Below are 17,323 nucleotides of genomic sequence, written 5' to 3' on the forward strand. Positions count from 1 at the left end.
TGAAAATAAAAACTAAAGAATAAAATTACAATTCTCAAATAAAAAGTTCAAAAATCCAATAAAATAAGTGTAGTTGATATATGCAATACAAATTAATTTCTAATTCTTTGAGTTTTAGAAGTAAACACTAAATTTAAAATAATTTATAATACTTTTACTGTTTAATTATTTTTTATCTTTCTTCTTTTTATCTTTCTTGTCTTTTTTATCTTTTTTATCTTTTTTGTCTTTTTTGTCTTTCTTTGGGATCTTTACAGGTACTTCATTTTTGATATCTTCATCATCGTCTTCATCTATCTTTCTCTTTTTGCTTTTCTTTTCCTTTTTCTCTTTCTTGTCTTTTTTCTCTTTTTTTGCAACTACTTTTTCCTCAAAATCTTCATTTATAGCTACTTCTTCATTGTCCTCTTTCTTTAAAAGTAACTCATCCTTGTCCTCTTCATCATCGTTATCTTCATCTTTCTTTTTACTTTTCTTCTCCTTTTTATCTTTCTTTTCCTTCTTTTCCTTCTTCTCTTTCTTTTCCTTCTTTTCTTTTTTCTCTTTCTTTTCTTTTTTCTCTTTCTTTTCTTTTTTCTCTTTCTTTTCTTTTTTCTCTTTCTTTGTATTTTCTTTTATTGCTACACTTTCATCATCACTCTCATCATCCGAGTCTACTTCTTTCATAGAAACATCTGGTAAAGCATCAGCATCAACGTTATAAGCTCTGGCTTCGGTTATATTAAATTTTGGATCATTTTTGTTGATTTTTGTTGAGGTTTTTAAATCCCTCCCTTCTAAAATGCTCAATCTTTCTTCAACTTTAGATCTAACCTGAATACCCAAGTCACCATTATCATCTCTTTCCTCAGCTAAAGCATCGTATCTTAATGCAAGAGAAGCTTTTGCTGCCAACACTCTAGCAATTTTACCCTTATTTTTACCGGTTGCTTGACCAACTAAAGAGGCATGATAAATCAAACCATATTTTGGTGTATCATGCTTTGTTTTTAAAGCTCTGAATAAGGCTTTTTCAGAACCAAGAATTTGAACAGTTGAAGCAGGGGCCTTGGCCAAAGAAATTAAAGAACCAGCGTGAGCTATTAACCTGGCGCCAACCAATTCACCAAGTAAAGCAGTTAAATTTGGAGCGATTGCTTTCATTCTTGATGTAAGATAATTAGATAATTGTTCTCTGTAAGCAGAAAATTCAACAATTTGGTTTGCTAAGGCAGTAATATTTAATAAATCAATATCAGTAATTTCGGTACCCATCGAAACTTCGGCAGCAGATTTGACTCTTTCTTCTATTTCTTCAGGTAAGATATCAGCAAAGTCAGTTTCAAAACAATTAGATCTTATACCCATTTTTATGATAATTCTTGAATACGCAACAGAATCAGTAACAATTTTAGCTAATTCTGGAAAGTGCCACCCATACCATTCTTTACATCTCATTGCATATACATTTATTTCTTTATCTAAATCATCCAACAAAGCAATTGCTTGAACAATCATAGTATCAACTTTATCAGCAGAAAACTTAAGTTTATGACGACCAATTGAATGAGATAAACCTAAGGACATTTTCGAAAGATCTTGATCGGTTAAGCCAGGTAATAAATCAGGTAAGTATTCTCTAATTGCCCTATATAAATCCAAGGAAGCAGCATCAGATATCAATGATAAATTCAAACCTAATTTGTTGATAGCATTAGCTAACTTGGTATCAGAAACAACTAGTGTTGCTTTTTTAGAAGAAGTGCATTCTTTCAATAACTTTTCTAATTGAGGAGAAACTTTTCCTTCTATAATCGAATTCGATTCTTCTAAAGCATTTGCAGCAGAATCAAATTTAGAAAAAGCAGCAATTTTAAATTGTGAGGCAACTTTTTGAGAGGAATTTAAATCCTGTACAAGAGTTGTACTTTTGTAAATTTTTTTATCAGAAGATTTTAATAGAGCATAACCGGCAGCAGTTTCTGTTAACACAAAAGACATCTTGAAATACAGTTAAATTTTGAATTATTAAACCAAAATAACTGAAATCACACAAGATATAAGATTATGGTATACCTCCAACACTAAAGAATATCAAGAAATCAATTTTTTCTAGCTCAAATTGAGATTGGATTTTTCAGTCTGAAAAATTTTTGCACAGCGAAAAAAAAGATTGAAAAATCTCAAATAGATCATGTGATACAAAACGTGAGCTTATATAATAATAATAATCAAATTTAGTGTTCAGTTAATATGCAAAACAATGTATGAATAATTAATTCAACTTTATGGTTTGCATTTCAAGTTTTAAAAAAGTTTAAATGTTGATATGCAAGTCTGAATATCAAAATGCTTATTAAGTCTTAATTTTGAACAGTGTGTGTTCACCTTAAAGAAGGGAAATATTATTGTCAAATATATCTTTTTCATTTTCTCTCTCTCTAATATTGTTGTTTTCAAAAGGGAAAACATAAATTTTTGTTAATTTGAGAAGAAATGTTAATTGTAATTTTCCATTTAGGTTGTTAATCTGCGAATTGAGATATTAATTAATCAACAAATTCAGATCAATAACCAATTATCTTTAATTGATGATTTAGATAAAATTTTAGTGATTTGAGAATTTCTAAATTTTATTATTGGTTTGATCTATTTTATAGGACTAAACACTAAACTAACCTTTTAATCGCTATTTGTTTTTTTATTTTGGGCATTTTTATGTTGAATTCAATGATGGCCTAAATTAAATATTCTTGCAAATTTTTCTATTATCGGATTATTTTCTCTTGTATTTTACTTGTATCATTAGGCTTAGTACACATAAAAACCAAAAAAATAAACAAGTTTATTCATTTAATCATTTTCTCATCTGGTATAATCGTAATTAGACAATGAGTTTATTTAGCTTGTTTCTAATAACAATCCTATCTACTTTAGCTAACAATGCACAAGCTGAAACACACACATGGTACTTTGAAGTTACCTATGTTGATGCAAATCCTGATGGCCGTTTTAATAGAACTGTTGTTGGGTTTAACAATACTTGGCCATTGCCAACTTTAGAGGTCGATAAAGGAGATAGGGTTCAGCTTTATTTGATCAATGGTTTAGGGAATCAAAATACCTCCACATTTTCATGGCTTATTTCAAAATGGTTCAAATCAAATGGATGGACCAGAAATGGTTACACAATGTACAATTGTTCCGGGTCAAACAATGTTATATAACTTTTCCGTTGGTAACCAAGTTGGTGCTTATTGGTATCATTCACACACAAAAGGACAATACGGCGATGGCATAAGAGCAGCATTTATTATTCACGATTCTGATTTTCCATATGATTACGATGAGGAAACAGTTATAACGGTTAGTGAGTGGTATCATGATGATTCTGCAACTCTTGATAGATCTTTTTTAAACCTTTATAATCCCATAGAAGCTGAGCCAATTCCACAAAATCTTTTATTTAACGATACAAGAAATGATTCTTGGGTTTTCGAGCCAGGAAAGACATACTTGGCACATATCATTAACATTGGTGCATTTGTTTCTCAATATCTGTATATTGAAAACCATACAATGACTGTTATTGCTGTTGATGGTATTTATGTTCAACCAAGTGAAACTGAAATGATATATATTACTGTTGCTCAAAGATATTCAGTTCTTATTCGGGCTAAAAATTCTACAGATAAAAACTATGCCTTTATTTAAAAATTTGATGATGATATGTTGGACATTATGCCATTTGATTTATTATTAAATGCAACCAATTATATGGTTTATGATGAAAATGAATTGCCAGGTGAATACTATGTTGATTCAATTGACGATTTTCTTGATGATTTTTATTTGCAGCCCTTAAAAGAGGAAGAAATTTATGACGATTACGATTTTGAAACTACTGTTGATGTTGTGATGGATAATCTTGGAGATGGCATTAACTATGCGTTTTTCAATAATATTACTTATGTCAAACCCAAAGTTCCAACTTTAATTACTGCAAACTTTGAAGATAAATCAGATCTGATTGCTTTCAATGGGTCGAATCATGGAGGTTGGCCAGAATATCCAATGAGAAGAGACACTATTTATGTGAGACCACAGTCATATTTTGTTATTAGATTTAGAGCTGATAACCCAGGTGTTTGGTATTTCCATTGCCATATTGAATGGCATTTAAGTCAGGGTTTAGCATTAACAATAATTGAGGCACCATTGGAAATACAGAAAAATGAAAATCAGCAATTGACAGAAAACTATGCTAGCATTTGCGAAGCAGCAGGTATTAGTCTTGTTGGAAATGCAGCTAGTAATTCGGAAGATTTTCTTGATTTAAGTGATGAGGATGTTCAACCCAAACCACTACCAGGTGGATTTACTGCTAGAGGTATTGTTGCCTTGGTATTTTCATGCGTTACTGGTGTTTTGGGTATTTTCATGATTAGCGTTTATGGTTTATCTGATATTAAAAACATTGAGGAAAAAGTTGCAAATGGGCTTGATCTTAATTTCCTTTTTGAAGAAGGAACAACAACAACAGAGGCTTCTTCAACTGGCGAGGGAACCAACCCCAAAGGCAATCTTTCTTAATTTTTTATAAATATTCAAAGAAATAATATTTATTTTTGCTTTTAGTTTATTAGTGTTATTGCCGATTCATTTAGTAGCTTGCTTAATAGTTTAATATAACGATTCTATTGATATTAATAATGTTCATTCATAATTATAGTATTATTAGTATACAGGTATATAAGATCTTTTGATTTTTTTTCTTCTTTTATTGTTTGGAATCGCGAGCAAAATACCTTTTTCTGAATATTAAACAATTCTTTTTTAACAGAAGTATTTTATTGAGAGAGAAAAAATGCAAAAGAGAAAAAGTAATCATCGGAAGACAAAATATAATATAAATTATCAATATTAAAGGCATAAATGTGTCGAAAAAAAAAAATACAAAAAGCAAATATTAATTAATTTGGATATTCACAACATTTGTTGATTTTGAATCAAATTGCAATTAAAATAATTGTTTTATTTATAATTTAATCGACTTGATCTACATTTAAATTTTTGTTTTCAGCTTTTTTAGCATCAGATTCCGCTGTATTCAATTGTTTCTTAGCAGTCTCTAGCTTTTCAATTTCTTTTCTTTCCAATTCAGCAGCTTCTAATTTTGCAGCCCTAACATACTCGGCTCTTCTTTGCCTTTGTTTGATTTCAAGATCTCTTTTTTCTAATTCTTCAATCCACAAACGTTCTCTGATTTTGGCCTTTTCGGCTAGTAATTCTTCTCTGGATCTGGTGGTTTGTTTAGATTTATTTTCATAAAGAATACCACCAGCAACTAGAACAACTATGGTGAAAGCTTGAAAACCAACTCTGTATCTGAACCACTTTTGAGCAGCAGCTCTATTACCATTTCTAACAGCTTTTGCTGCTAATGTTACAGCACCACATGTTAATAAAATACCACCAGTGACCAATGGCTCCTCTTTAAGATGCTTTAAAAACTTTTGGCCAAAACTCAATGGACTGGAAAAACAATATAATAGGCAATTGTTAGTACCAAGACTCGATCCTTGTCCCAGCAAGGGAAAAAAACGATTGATCTCCAACTTACGTTACGGTTTTGTCCAAGGAATCGAAACTGGAGGGCAAATCAGACATGATGAAGGACGTGTAAAAGCGCTAACAGGAAATAACAAATGTAAAAAACGTTTACACTCAATGTTCCCATTGAAATCGAATATATTTCAGCCAACCGAAGAGAATATGCTCTTTGGTGCTTAAATAGCAGAAGGGGCATTACAAAGAGAGGCGGTCACATGCCCCGGCTTTTGAAGGGCTTCGGACCTCTGCTGCCAAAGGCGGTTTTGGTGCTTCTGCAGGGTGTGTGTTATTATATCATTAGGAGCTGGAAACGCTGGGAGTGGGTATAAAACAGGAAGAACAAAACAAAAATCTAGAGATAAAAAATACAAGTGACAAAAAAGAATTAGAAATTAAAGGATCTTGAGAAGATCCTTAGAGGAAGGTTAGAAAGACAAAAAATAAAAAACAATCTATTTCTTTTTGATTAGATGGCACCTTTTTTTGATTTGGATAAAGAAATTTGTTATATAACTGAAATAGCCGTTGATTTGGGCTGTTTTTTCTTGTTCGTTGGCATCCGAACTCGGAACAGGCGTGATACTCTTGTTTTGTTCAGCATCACCAAGATGTTTAAGGATTTCGTTTGTTCTTAGCGTGCAGCTTTGTAGGAATTTTGGATCATTGACTGTCTTGTCGATTAGTGATGTATCCAAACAGTTCAACTCATCAACAGGAATACTGAATCCATAATCACTAATAAACTGTTGTATATCTAGCAATAAATTTTCATATGTTCTATCAGCTTTAGATCTATTATCCTTACTGACCTCCTTAACAATTCCAAGATAAGTTAGCTTGGCTCTTGCTAAACGGTTTTCAAGGTACTCTATCTTATTATCAAGCTCATTTGTAGAGACATCAAGATCTCTAAGTCGTATTTTTAAAACACGATATTCATACTTTAGCTTGGCGTACAAAGTTTCGATTTCATTTAGTTTTTTCAAAAACTTATTGTTATTTAGCTTTAGGTTTAAATCGATATCCGAATTCAATGACTTGATTAATTCAGTAAGTTCCAAAAACCTTGATGTGCATTTTAAATATAGATCATTTAATTTTAGTTCAAATCTTTTGAATTCATTGTGATATTTATTCGAAAGTTCTAAATTGTTAATTTTATTTTGAATCGCTAATCTGGAAATAAATTCAATTGAAGAATCAAAGGGATAATCCCATTGATTGACTTTTAAATTTTCTTCTATTTCACTAAATGATTTAATGTCACTAGTGTCATTTTCATTATTTGTACGCTTTCTTTTGAATAATAATTTATTTATGTAAGCATGATCGTATTCTATTTGAATAGCATTAATTTCCCTTCTAATAAATGGAAATGACGATCTTCGAGTTAATTCTATGACAAAGTCTTTATTGATTTCATCCTCGAGTTTTGTATAAGTAGCTTGTTCATTTTCATATTCGCTTTCAGACGGGCTTTCGTTTTTAGCTTCATTTTTTGATTCACTTTTATTATTACCTTTATCATCCAAACCAATCTTAATAATCCTAATGTCATTTTTAGATGATTTATCTTCGTCACTATTACTATTATTTATTTCTGAGGAGATACTCACATTGCAATCATTTTTATCAACTTTTAAATCATTCACTAACGATTCATTACAGTATTCACAATCATCATAATAAGTTTGATTATAGTTGATGTCAAGTGCGGTAGATTTAGCTCTATTATGAAATTTTTCTTTTATCAATTTCTTGCCTTTAGATTTAATTGAATTTAAATTCGAAATTCCTTCAGAGTATGAGGAACTGGGATTGTGATTTATTTCATTTGGAACACTGTTATTGAAATGATGATGGTGTTGATGATGATTTAGATGAATATTATACTGATTAGAACTTGAATTCAAATTAGACTTTTCATTTTGATTTATCGTATTATTTGCAGGTAAAGTGAAAAAAATGGTTTCTACCTGATTAAATACTGAAGAATCAAAATCATAATCTGAACCGGCTCCATACCATAGATGTTTTAATCTTTTTCCTTGAATTATATACAAAAATTTATTAATATCAAGAAATACCAAGTCATCAAATGAGTTTAAATCATTTAAACAAAAATTTGAAAAAGATTTTGATTCAGATTTAGATTTATCGGATTTTGTCTTATCATTTTTGATAGAAAGACTCAAGTTTAAGCTTGAAGAAGATTTTGAATGATTATGACTTGGTGAGATATTTGGGGATGGAAAAGTATTTATGCTGATATTGTTATTGCTATTATTGTTTAACAGTGAATTTGAATCGGACGATGGCTGGATATTTGACGGGCTTATATTTGAAGGAGATAAATTATTATTTATTGGAATAGAATTTGAGGTAATTGAGGAGTTGGGAGGAGAATTGATAATTAAAGAAGTAACAGTGGAAATTTTGATGTTAGGGGGCTGAAAAGGTTTAAAATCAGAATTTGAGGGAAGTTGCATTGAATTATTTGAAGTTGAAATGTTATTTTTTAGTTTGCTCAAATTTTTTTTAGTTAAATCGATATAATTTAGGTTTAATTTTGAAGACACGATGTGATTTTTTAAGAATTTTTTAAATTTGATATCATTGTTAAATTTGGAATTGCTTAGAGATATTATATTTATAATAGTATCATTATCTAGGTAATTAGTTTGAGGTAATTTATGTATTTTTTGAAATTGATAAATAATGTTGATGAAATTGAGAACATCAAAGGGATCCTTTTTAAGGAACTTGTTATCGTTTGATTTTGATATTAGAACAAACAATCTCAAGTAAATGTTTATAGTAAAGCTTAGAATTGCAGGGATGGATAGTTGGTAATTAATCTGATTTGAAATGATCTTTTGGTAATTTAACTTTTTTTTAATTAATTCATTTTTAAAGTAAACTGAGCCAAAAAGATTCCACCAATTTTTTATGGCCAATTCAGTTTTTTCACAAATTAAGGAGTCTTGAATGTAGATTGAAGGTAGTAGTTGTAAGTAATATAAAGAGATTTTGAGAAAAAAAATTAAAAGTCTAACTGATTTATCTATAGTAATGGTTTTATTATTTTTGTTCAGATTTTTATTGTTTTGAAGATGAGTGATATAGTTGTTATTGTTTATTGGGGTGTGATCATTTGAGGTGGGATTGGAGGTATTAATTGAGTTGTTTAATTCATTTTCGCTTGATTTGGTGTTTGTATTGTTGTTTATTTTAAACATTTGATTGAATTTCAAGATGGAAGCAGAAGAAGGGTTATTGTGAATCAAAGCAGATCTTGAGCCGCAACTCAATTTTTTAAGATTAAAATTGGTTATAAATTGGTTATAAATTAAAAACAAGTCCTTCGAGTTGATTAGGTTGTTATTGATCTTTAGAAGGTTTAAGTTTAGGTTGTTATCATCATTGAAAAAAAAGGATAAATTTGCGATGTAAAGATAGGCTAAGTTATTATAATTGAATTTTTTAGTTATTTGGAACTGTTTCAATTCATTGATATAGTTGGTTAAATTTTTGGATAATTTCAATAAACGTTTATTAAATTTGACAAAGATTGAAATAATTTTGTCATTGGGATTTCCAGTATAAGTTGTGATTAGAGTGCCTATTTTTCTGTAGTATAGCCATTGTTCAATTAAATAGGATTCAAAACCCTGAATTTGAAGTTCATAATGGTTTATAAAAAAGCTGTAGTTTTTAGATAAATCGCTTAGTTCATTTTTAAAATAGTTAAAAGCGTTTATGTCAGGAAAAATTATGGAGACATAGTCATCTTCATTAATAGAGGGTATATCAGATGGAATGGATAATTTTATATTGTCATCTTTGGTGTCCTTAGTATAGCTGTTGTCTTTGTCTTTGTCTTTGGCTTTTTCTATATTGCGTTGGAGATCATTTTGTGTGTCATTATCTATGCTAGAGAAAGAAAACATTCTATAGGAAAGCGATTACAAAAAATAGTTTGCGATAGTAAAGATGTGAAAAAAAGGTGAATATTGAGTGGAGAATGGGAACGAGAAGAGCTGATGAGATGGTGAGAAGAGATGAGGAAAAACGAGTTGCCTTTTAAAGTATTTTAGACCAAAGCAAAATATAGAAGTAATGGAGAGAACTTCATTTTATGCTGTTTTTAAGTAATACAATGATTTATAAAGAGAGGTGATGGAGGAGTCTGTTGGGGGTGTTTTGATCCTCCTTTAACAATCTCTAAAAATGAAGTTGCTCTAAGATAGTCAAAGTTAGGCAGATTGGAAACTTGGTGATGGCGAAGAGAGCCAGTATTTATACAGTTTATGCGTTCTTCTCAGGCAGAATTAAGCGCCGGCTCAACATTAGCCCAAGCCACACGTGAGAGCCGGGCCGCGACTACGTTGCCCCAGCAGAGCTCCACAAAGCGCGAGATAAGCTGAAGCAAGTCAAGGGCGGGCCAGACCTGCTGTTTGTGCTGCACAGAAAGCATCGTTATCTCAATGGGTTATTTATAGCACACAACATCAATATTGTTGTATTACATCTGCTACCTCTTATCTCTTGTCACTATATCTTTGTTTTTCCCCTACGAAACATGCTCGTGAACACCAACTTCCAAGAAACAGCCACAGCCAATTCTCTGCCAAAGTCGGAATCAGTCGTGTTCTCGCTTACCAATTCCCTAGCAATCAAAAATGCTCTTAGCAAAAACAAAAAAAAACTGGTAGCTAGAAACATCGATCCACAATAGAGAGCAGGATTCTGGTACGCAGCAGGATTGTAGCTGTTCTCGTCCACCGGTCCTCTTAGCGCCAACCCAATGATGGGGGATATGATTCCTATGCTGCCAATACAGATCCAGTGCATTCCGAAGGCAACCCCCATTTTGGGCAACCCCACAACTCTGGGCACAATAGTTCCCAAAGAGCCCCAGATGTAGCCCATAAGACCGCCGATGAGGATGGAGAAGAAGAGTGATGTTGCAAAGTTGCGACACAAGACCCACATCACATAGCACAACACGCAGCACAAAAAGTACACAATCCCGCCCACTGTGACGGTGCCAAACCGGTCGGCCAACGTGCCCAAGAGAGGCCTGAAAACAAATGCCCCCAACGCTACCATCGCAGAGTTGATCGAGCCTTGTTTTGCGCTGTATCCAAGCGACCTGGTGAAGTCCGAAATGGCGTACTGCACTACCACATACCCTAGAATCACAAACGTTATCCACGCCGTATTGATCCAGAAACCCTTGCTGCACAAAATGGCTCTGTCGATGGCCCTGAACTCAGCTTGAATCCTGTCTCTTCGGTCCCTTAAAATCGAAATAGAAACAATAATTAGCACAAAACAGATAATGCCCTGTGATCGCAACGCCCACCGAACACCTTTGCTTCTCATGATCCTGTCCATCACCAATGCAAAGAAGATGCCTCCCAATCCAGAGCCACTGGCCGCAATTCCTGCTGCTAACGTCCTCTTCTTCTTGAAATAGTGCGATATAATAGGCATTGATGGCACATATGTAAACGCTAGCCCAAAGCCCTGGACAACACCCTGAGTGAGATAGAGCTGCCACAACTTGGTAGCAAAACTTGCGAGGAGCATTGCAGTGAGACCCAATAATGCCCCCATCAGCATTGTTATTTTGAATCCAAATAGCCCATTCAAATAGGTTATGAGAGGTGCAATCATCAACCCCGATCCAAACGCCAATCCTCCAATGACAGCGTAATCTATCTTTGTTCCTCCTTCAAAGGTATCCTCGCTCAAGTAATGTGCCAAATACACTGCAAAGCCAGCGTTGGCTCCCCATGTAACAACCGAGATCAAAAAAATTGCTCCAACAATCACCCATCCGTATCCACCATCCGGTACTTCAAACGATTCTTCTTTCTTATTGGTATCATTATTATCCTTAGCATTTTTGAGTTGTTGTTCTAAATCTTCTTTAACTTCATGGTCATTCGAATTATTATTATCTAAATCCAAAGTATTAATCCTTGTAAGGTTACTCTTCACACACTTCATTTTTTTTTCAATTGAATAAGATATTTTGATTCCAAATATTTAAAAGAGCAACTCAAACCTTTAAAATACCATATTTCTTTTATTCTGACCTGAAGGCTGTTTATTTTCTCACTTTTTTGAGATTTTTGTGTCTGTGAAATACTATTATAATTATAAAATGAAAAAAAAAGGGAATTTCAACTGTTTTTTTTCCATCATTAATAATCAGCTTTCGATGTTACTCATTTTGCTAATTCTCTTCTCTAATTGTTTCAAATCCGGTTTTAGGTCCGCTTCCGCGTCCTGTTTAGGAAATAATCCTTTATTCAAAGTTACAATAAAAAGTCAGTACAAAACTCATTAGAAATTCGATGTCCACCGTTCAACTTGGAATTCTCGTTTCTGATTGGCCAATTTCCTTTTGCTGCTCTTACAAATACATATACCATTATACATCATTATATCGTATATATATACATATACATATATATATATATTTATATTATATAATTGACTAATCTTCTAAATTAATCCCCCTCAATTGGTTCTCAATCTCAAATAACGAGTCAGACAAATCTTTTGAAGCACCTTTAATCAAATTATCCTCGTTTTCAATATACTTGTTAACCAAATCCAACTCTTTCAAATTAACGTTATTTCCATTCCCAGGCTTATTGATTCTTTTATTATACTCCAATTCATCTCTAATAAATACAAATTGCTTCTTTAAACTTTTCTTCCGTTGTTCTAATGATTTACTTATCTTGCTATCGAACAATTCCAACTCTTTAAACCATTGTTCCTCTTTTTTATTAATTGGTAAATTAACCTTTAAATTTCTAGTGTTTTTAATGATTTTTTCAATTCTTGAATCAATTCTCTCTTGTCTTTCTAAAATACTACTAATCCTCTTATCATTCTCATTTTCCTTGTCTTCATATTTGTTATTAATTCGATTGAGATTTTCAACTTTATAATTAATTTCATTCAACTTGACCAACTCGTTTTCAAATTCTTTCTTTTGCAATTCTAAATTCATTCGTAAATTCATTTCAAATTTATAAAAATTCAAAATTCTTGCATAAAACTCATTCGAAATTATCCCAATGATCTTCAACAATTGTTCATTTCGATTTTCATCTTCAAAATTATCAATATCCTTAGGATTCAGCTTCAAATTTAATCTCTGGTTCAAATTTAATTGGACATTCGCATTATTATTCAACTCACTGATAATATTCTTCTGTCTATTGATCAAATTTTGAATCAAATTCAATTCCTCGTTAGGTCTATTAACTAAAATAGTTTCATATCCCTTTTTCTTATGCTCTTCATTAACTTTATCCTTTATTTTTTCACTCTCGTCAATTTCATCCAATTCATTCGCCATTTTCTCTAAATTTAATAAATTGTCATCGTCATTGAAATCATAATTTTCCTGATAATATTTCTCATCGATTTCATTCTCATCATCGTCTATTTTAAAGACATCAACTTTAGAATTTATAATTGATAAAACATAATTATCTCCATTATTATCATTTAATATATTAATACCATCAAATTTAAAGCGTTTACCAAAACTATTATCAAATTCGTTTATAAGAAGTAGATCAATATAGTTTTGTGTTAAATAGTCATGATAACTATTGGAATTTAGAAATTTATCCAAAAATTCTAAATTATTATCAACAATCGAATCATTTAATATTTTACCTAGTTTATAGAAATCAAATTTAATAATTCCATTATTGTAAATAACGAAAAACAAACATGGGATATTATCGTTAGGTTCAATTAATAATAATTCTCCATTTCCATTATATTCATCACCATATGGTAACTTAATACATGAAATTACAGTCAAATTTGAAAATTCAAAATTGTTAATATTATAATCATAATTATAATCGTGATTGCTTGTGGTAACAATACCATCGCCTTTGAAATCATAAACCAGTGTAGATTGATTTAGATCGTTGTTGTTATTATTATTATAACCCAATAATTTTTGTCCATTATTAGTGTTATCATCGCTTTTATCTTCAATATTATCAACAATTTCATATTCAAAATTAAAGCTAAAACCGTTTTTTCTATTATTATCGTCAGTTTTAATTTCCACAATACTGATTTCATTACTAAAATTATCAATATCTTGATCAATGCTTTCAGCATGATTATTGATCTTAATAATATCGTGGCTGCCGTTATTAAAATTATTATCAATATAGCTATAATTATAGTTTTTATAGTTTTTATTTTTATTATGGAGATTCCATTGCATTATATTATTATTGCTTGGAAATACAATCAATATAGAAGAGTTATTAAAAGAAATTACCAATAAATTAATTGTGCCCGAATTGACAGAGATTATATTATTTGAATAAACTTCGTTTAATGATTCTGGCAAGGGATTAAATTTTAAAGGGCCAATTAAATTCAAATTTGAAATTTTGTACAAGTTATTAGAGAGTGGATATAAAATGTATAATTTTTCCAGGGAGTTGCTATGGTTATATTGAAAAGCTGGATTTGGAACATTGATTTGGTTAATTAGATGATTTAGCCAGATAAATTGATTATTGATCATAGTAACAAGTGAATTGCTATTTTTATTGTTATTGTTATTGGAGTTTAATTTTTTTGAATTAAATTTTAAATCATTTAACAAATTTAATAAGAATTTTTTCGAGATTGATAAAATCCTTGGATAAAATGGAAATAAAGAGTATATTTTGCCATCTTGATTTAAAATATATAAGGATAGATTTGATATTGGATTATCATTCGAGTTAAAATTTGAACCAAAAGTTATTGAAATTGGATTTTTGATTTTATTTAATAAATTATAAGATTCAAATGGATAGTCATTTGACAAATTTAAATCAAAAGTTCTAATAATGGAATCTGATGATAAGATGATTAGATTGGAATCATTTAGTGAGATTGGATTCCAAATTACATTTAAAATTTTCAAGTTGATATTATTATTGGTAGTATTGTAATAAATTGAATTTGCAATTGAAAAGTAGTCAACGTTAATTAGATTTTTGGAATCATCATTTAAAAATGAAGATAAAATTGAAAATCTAGGCAAAGAAATGATATAAACCTGATTTTCGCCAATTGCAGCTAAAAAAGTAGCCGAGTTATTGATTAATAAAGAACTTATAACAAAATCGATTTTTGGCAAATTTAATAATTTATAAGTTTTATTGGGTTTGGTATCAATACCATTATCGTTGTCCATAATGGTGTATCTGATAGTGTTTTCATAGGCAATGAACAACTCGTTACCATTTCTGGAGGCGATACTGTTTGAATTAACTAATTTGGGACCAGATTGAAGGTTTCCAACACCAGAAGCTGTGGACTGACTAGATTTAAGACCAAAGAAATTTGCACTGGTATCCAACTTCTTGAAAACGGGATGAGCCAAAAGAGATTGGGCAAATAAATTGGACATGTTGCAGATATACTAGCAAATATACTTGGATGGGATTGAATATCACCAGACACAGAGAAATGTGATAAAGATCAGTTGTTGAACAACAAAGAAAAGAATACAAATTCAAGATGATAGAATTCCCTAGCTTCAATTTATACTTATCACCAGACAAAAAGTAAAGCTAAAAATTTGCCCACTTGAAAAGCTGTATCACGTGATATATATCAAACCCGGCAATATTGTGGATAGTGTCTGTGGCTGTGCAAAAGACAGGCAGAACGGAAAATGAAACGGATTTAAATCCGCTATGTTACACTCTGCAGATGATCGTATATGCGTTTATCTGTATGGTTGCATAATTATGCTGATAAGCGCATTGTTATACCGTTAAATGCACATCCACAAACACGGATACCCCGTGTTTTGGCTGGTGCCACTTTGAGGGAAGGCCTTCAAAAAGGATATAAAGCAAGATATAAAGAGATAAAGCGATAACTTGAATTGTTTTCTGTTTTACCTGCTATCTATCTTTGTTTTATTATTCTTTTGTTCCAGCACTGTTACCTTGACGTTTCTGCCTTTGCAATTATTGGTTTGAATCCATCACTTCTGCTGTTGTTTTATTTCTCATTATCTTCTCAAAGCTCCCGACTGTCTTGTTTTTAACTCTTCTCGGCTACCTTCCAGCTTAATTGGACCTCATCTCTCTAACTATTGTTCAACTCTTCCCACAATCATCCCTTAATCTACTCTTTTGGCTGCAAAATATCTGTTTTATTCTTTAACTTCATTACATCTATAATATCTATCCCTCTCTCCTCTCGCATTTTCTCATATCCAATATCTCATATCCCACTTATCTCACACTTTCTCTTACCATTCTGCCTTCAAAATGTTTGGTTTAATGTTTGATCTCTTAAGGTAAGTTATTTTATTGTTTTCTATCCAAATTTATATTTATATTTATATTTAAATCATATTTACTAACTATTTTGTTTAAATTTTACTCCCTCTGATATTTTCTTTTAAAATTTCCTATTTTATCTTATCTTGCTTTCATTTTTAGTTTTGCAATCTCAATTTTATTCCCAATCTATGCCTCATTTAAAGCTTTGAAAATCAACGATCCGTTATTATTAAAACACTGGTTGATTTATTGGATGATTTTTATAATTTTCCAATTTGTTACTAATTTTTTTAATGTTTTCTTACAGTTTATACCCTTTTACAAGTTTATAAAATTTTATACTCATCTTTGGTTGATCCTACCACAAACAAAAGGTTCGATTTATTTATTTAACTTTTATTTAAATCCACTTTTATACCAAAATGATCAAAAAATTGATTTATTCTTAAATAACTTGCAGAAAAACCTTAGATTAAATTTATTCAATTTAAAAAAATTCTTTATTGATTTAATTAGTTTAAATCTAAATCTAAATTTATTAAATTATATTAATACAGACAATACAGATAATACAGATAATCAATATCAAAACAATCAATACAAAAATAAAAATAATGGTAATAACAATAACAATAATAATAATTCAAAAACTATAAATGATAGAAACTCAAATTTAAATTTATCCAATTCATATATTCTCTCTCTATTAGACCAGTTCAAAGATCCGTTATATAACAGTACTAATAATAGTACTAGCACCACTCCTTATCCTTCTTTTTCTTCTTCAGTTCCTTCCTTGATAAACCCATATGCTAATAACTCTTCACAAAATGATAGTAATCCTAACTTGTCAAATTCTTCTTTTTTGCAAAGCTTCCTTTCTACTCTTCCAAAAAGCAAGTTAGCATTAAGTGGGCAATTTGATAATCCAGATAGTCTGAATAATAAGAGAAATAACCAAGAGTTTTTCAATCTCTTGTCTTCAGGCTTTGATTTTGTTAGAAAAGATGAAGTACCAAATCCGCCTTCAACTCTTCAAAACAACCCATCTTGGTTTAAAAATTCATGGTTTTCGTCTTCGAGAAACAGTATTAATTCCAATAAGGAGAAAAACAGCTAATTTTATACTAATTATTATACCATTCAATTGATCTGCTCAAACCATTTTTTTTTCATTTCATGTTTTATCTTATTTTAAAGATTTTTTACTTTTTTTTTTTTTTTAATTCTAAAAGTATTTCAAATACTTTTGGTTTTGTTTATGTGGTTAATTGATTAATTAATTTATAAATTTAGTTATCTAATATTATTTTTTATAAATTGAATATCCTTTATTGTTATCTCCGATTTTTTATGTTGCATTTTCAATTCTT

The 17,323-nt window shown here is 30.6% G+C and overlaps 7 protein-coding genes across 7 annotated transcripts; 2 read left to right on the forward strand and 5 right to left on the reverse strand.

Annotated features, from left to right (window-relative positions):
• Positions 1 to 57: 57 nt before the first annotated feature.
• NOP58 (RNA-processing protein NOP58) lies at positions 58 to 2,106 on the reverse strand. The gene is made up of 2 exons (XM_020189094.1): positions 487 to 2,106; positions 58 to 354 (listed from the first exon to the last, which is right to left on the reverse strand). The coding sequence occupies exons 1-2, from the start codon at positions 1,978 to 1,980 to the stop codon at positions 166 to 168; spliced, it is 1,683 nt and encodes a 560-aa protein (XP_020048809.1). The 5' UTR covers positions 1,981 to 2,106; the 3' UTR covers positions 58 to 165.
• A 764-nt stretch (positions 2,107 to 2,870) lies between these two features.
• On the forward strand, positions 2,871 to 4,572 carry ASCRUDRAFT_80001 (Cupredoxin; the record flags this gene model as incomplete). The annotated part of the gene is made up of 4 exons (XM_020194449.1): positions 2,871 to 3,062; positions 3,091 to 3,598; positions 3,785 to 4,467; positions 4,525 to 4,572. The coding sequence occupies 4 exons, from the start codon at positions 2,871 to 2,873 to the stop codon at positions 4,570 to 4,572; spliced, it is 1,431 nt and encodes a 476-aa protein (XP_020048810.1).
• Positions 4,573 to 5,138: 566 nt separating this feature from the next.
• On the reverse strand, positions 5,139 to 5,477 carry RCF1 (respiratory supercomplex assembly factor RCF1; the record flags this gene model as incomplete). Its single annotated transcript, XM_020189933.1, has 1 exon — positions 5,139 to 5,477. A coding segment is annotated over one exon (339 nt), but the record flags the coding sequence as incomplete, so codon positions are not given.
• A 378-nt stretch (positions 5,478 to 5,855) lies between these two features.
• Positions 5,856 to 9,838, reverse strand: ASCRUDRAFT_74868 (uncharacterized protein). Its single transcript, XM_020192845.1, has one exon. The coding sequence runs from the start codon at positions 9,540 to 9,542 to the stop codon at positions 6,045 to 6,047; it is 3,498 nt and encodes a 1,165-aa protein (XP_020048812.1). The 5' UTR covers positions 9,543 to 9,838; the 3' UTR covers positions 5,856 to 6,044.
• A 57-nt stretch (positions 9,839 to 9,895) lies between these two features.
• Positions 9,896 to 11,841, reverse strand: ASCRUDRAFT_74869 (MFS general substrate transporter). Its single transcript, XM_020192846.1, has one exon. The coding sequence runs from the start codon at positions 11,608 to 11,610 to the stop codon at positions 10,147 to 10,149; it is 1,464 nt and encodes a 487-aa protein (XP_020048813.1). The 5' UTR covers positions 11,611 to 11,841; the 3' UTR covers positions 9,896 to 10,146.
• Positions 11,842 to 11,941: 100 nt separating this feature from the next.
• ASCRUDRAFT_74870 (uncharacterized protein) lies at positions 11,942 to 15,171 on the reverse strand. The gene has a single exon (XM_020192848.1). The coding sequence runs from the start codon at positions 15,059 to 15,061 to the stop codon at positions 12,104 to 12,106; it is 2,958 nt and encodes a 985-aa protein (XP_020048814.1). The 5' UTR covers positions 15,062 to 15,171; the 3' UTR covers positions 11,942 to 12,103.
• A 367-nt stretch (positions 15,172 to 15,538) lies between these two features.
• On the forward strand, positions 15,539 to 17,166 carry ASCRUDRAFT_74871 (HVA22/TB2/DP1 family protein). Its single transcript, XM_020192849.1, has 2 exons — positions 15,539 to 15,964; positions 16,110 to 17,166. The coding sequence occupies exons 1-2, from the start codon at positions 15,936 to 15,938 to the stop codon at positions 17,068 to 17,070; spliced, it is 990 nt and encodes a 329-aa protein (XP_020048815.1). The 5' UTR covers positions 15,539 to 15,935; the 3' UTR covers positions 17,071 to 17,166.
• The last annotated feature ends 157 nt before the right edge of the window (positions 17,167 to 17,323 follow it).

Source organism: Ascoidea rubescens, assembly GCF_001661345.1.
Source record: "Ascoidea rubescens DSM 1968 unplaced genomic scaffold ASCRUscaffold_3, whole genome shotgun sequence".
Classification (NCBI taxonomy): domain Eukaryota; kingdom Fungi; phylum Ascomycota; class Saccharomycetes; order Ascoideales; family Ascoideaceae; genus Ascoidea; species Ascoidea rubescens.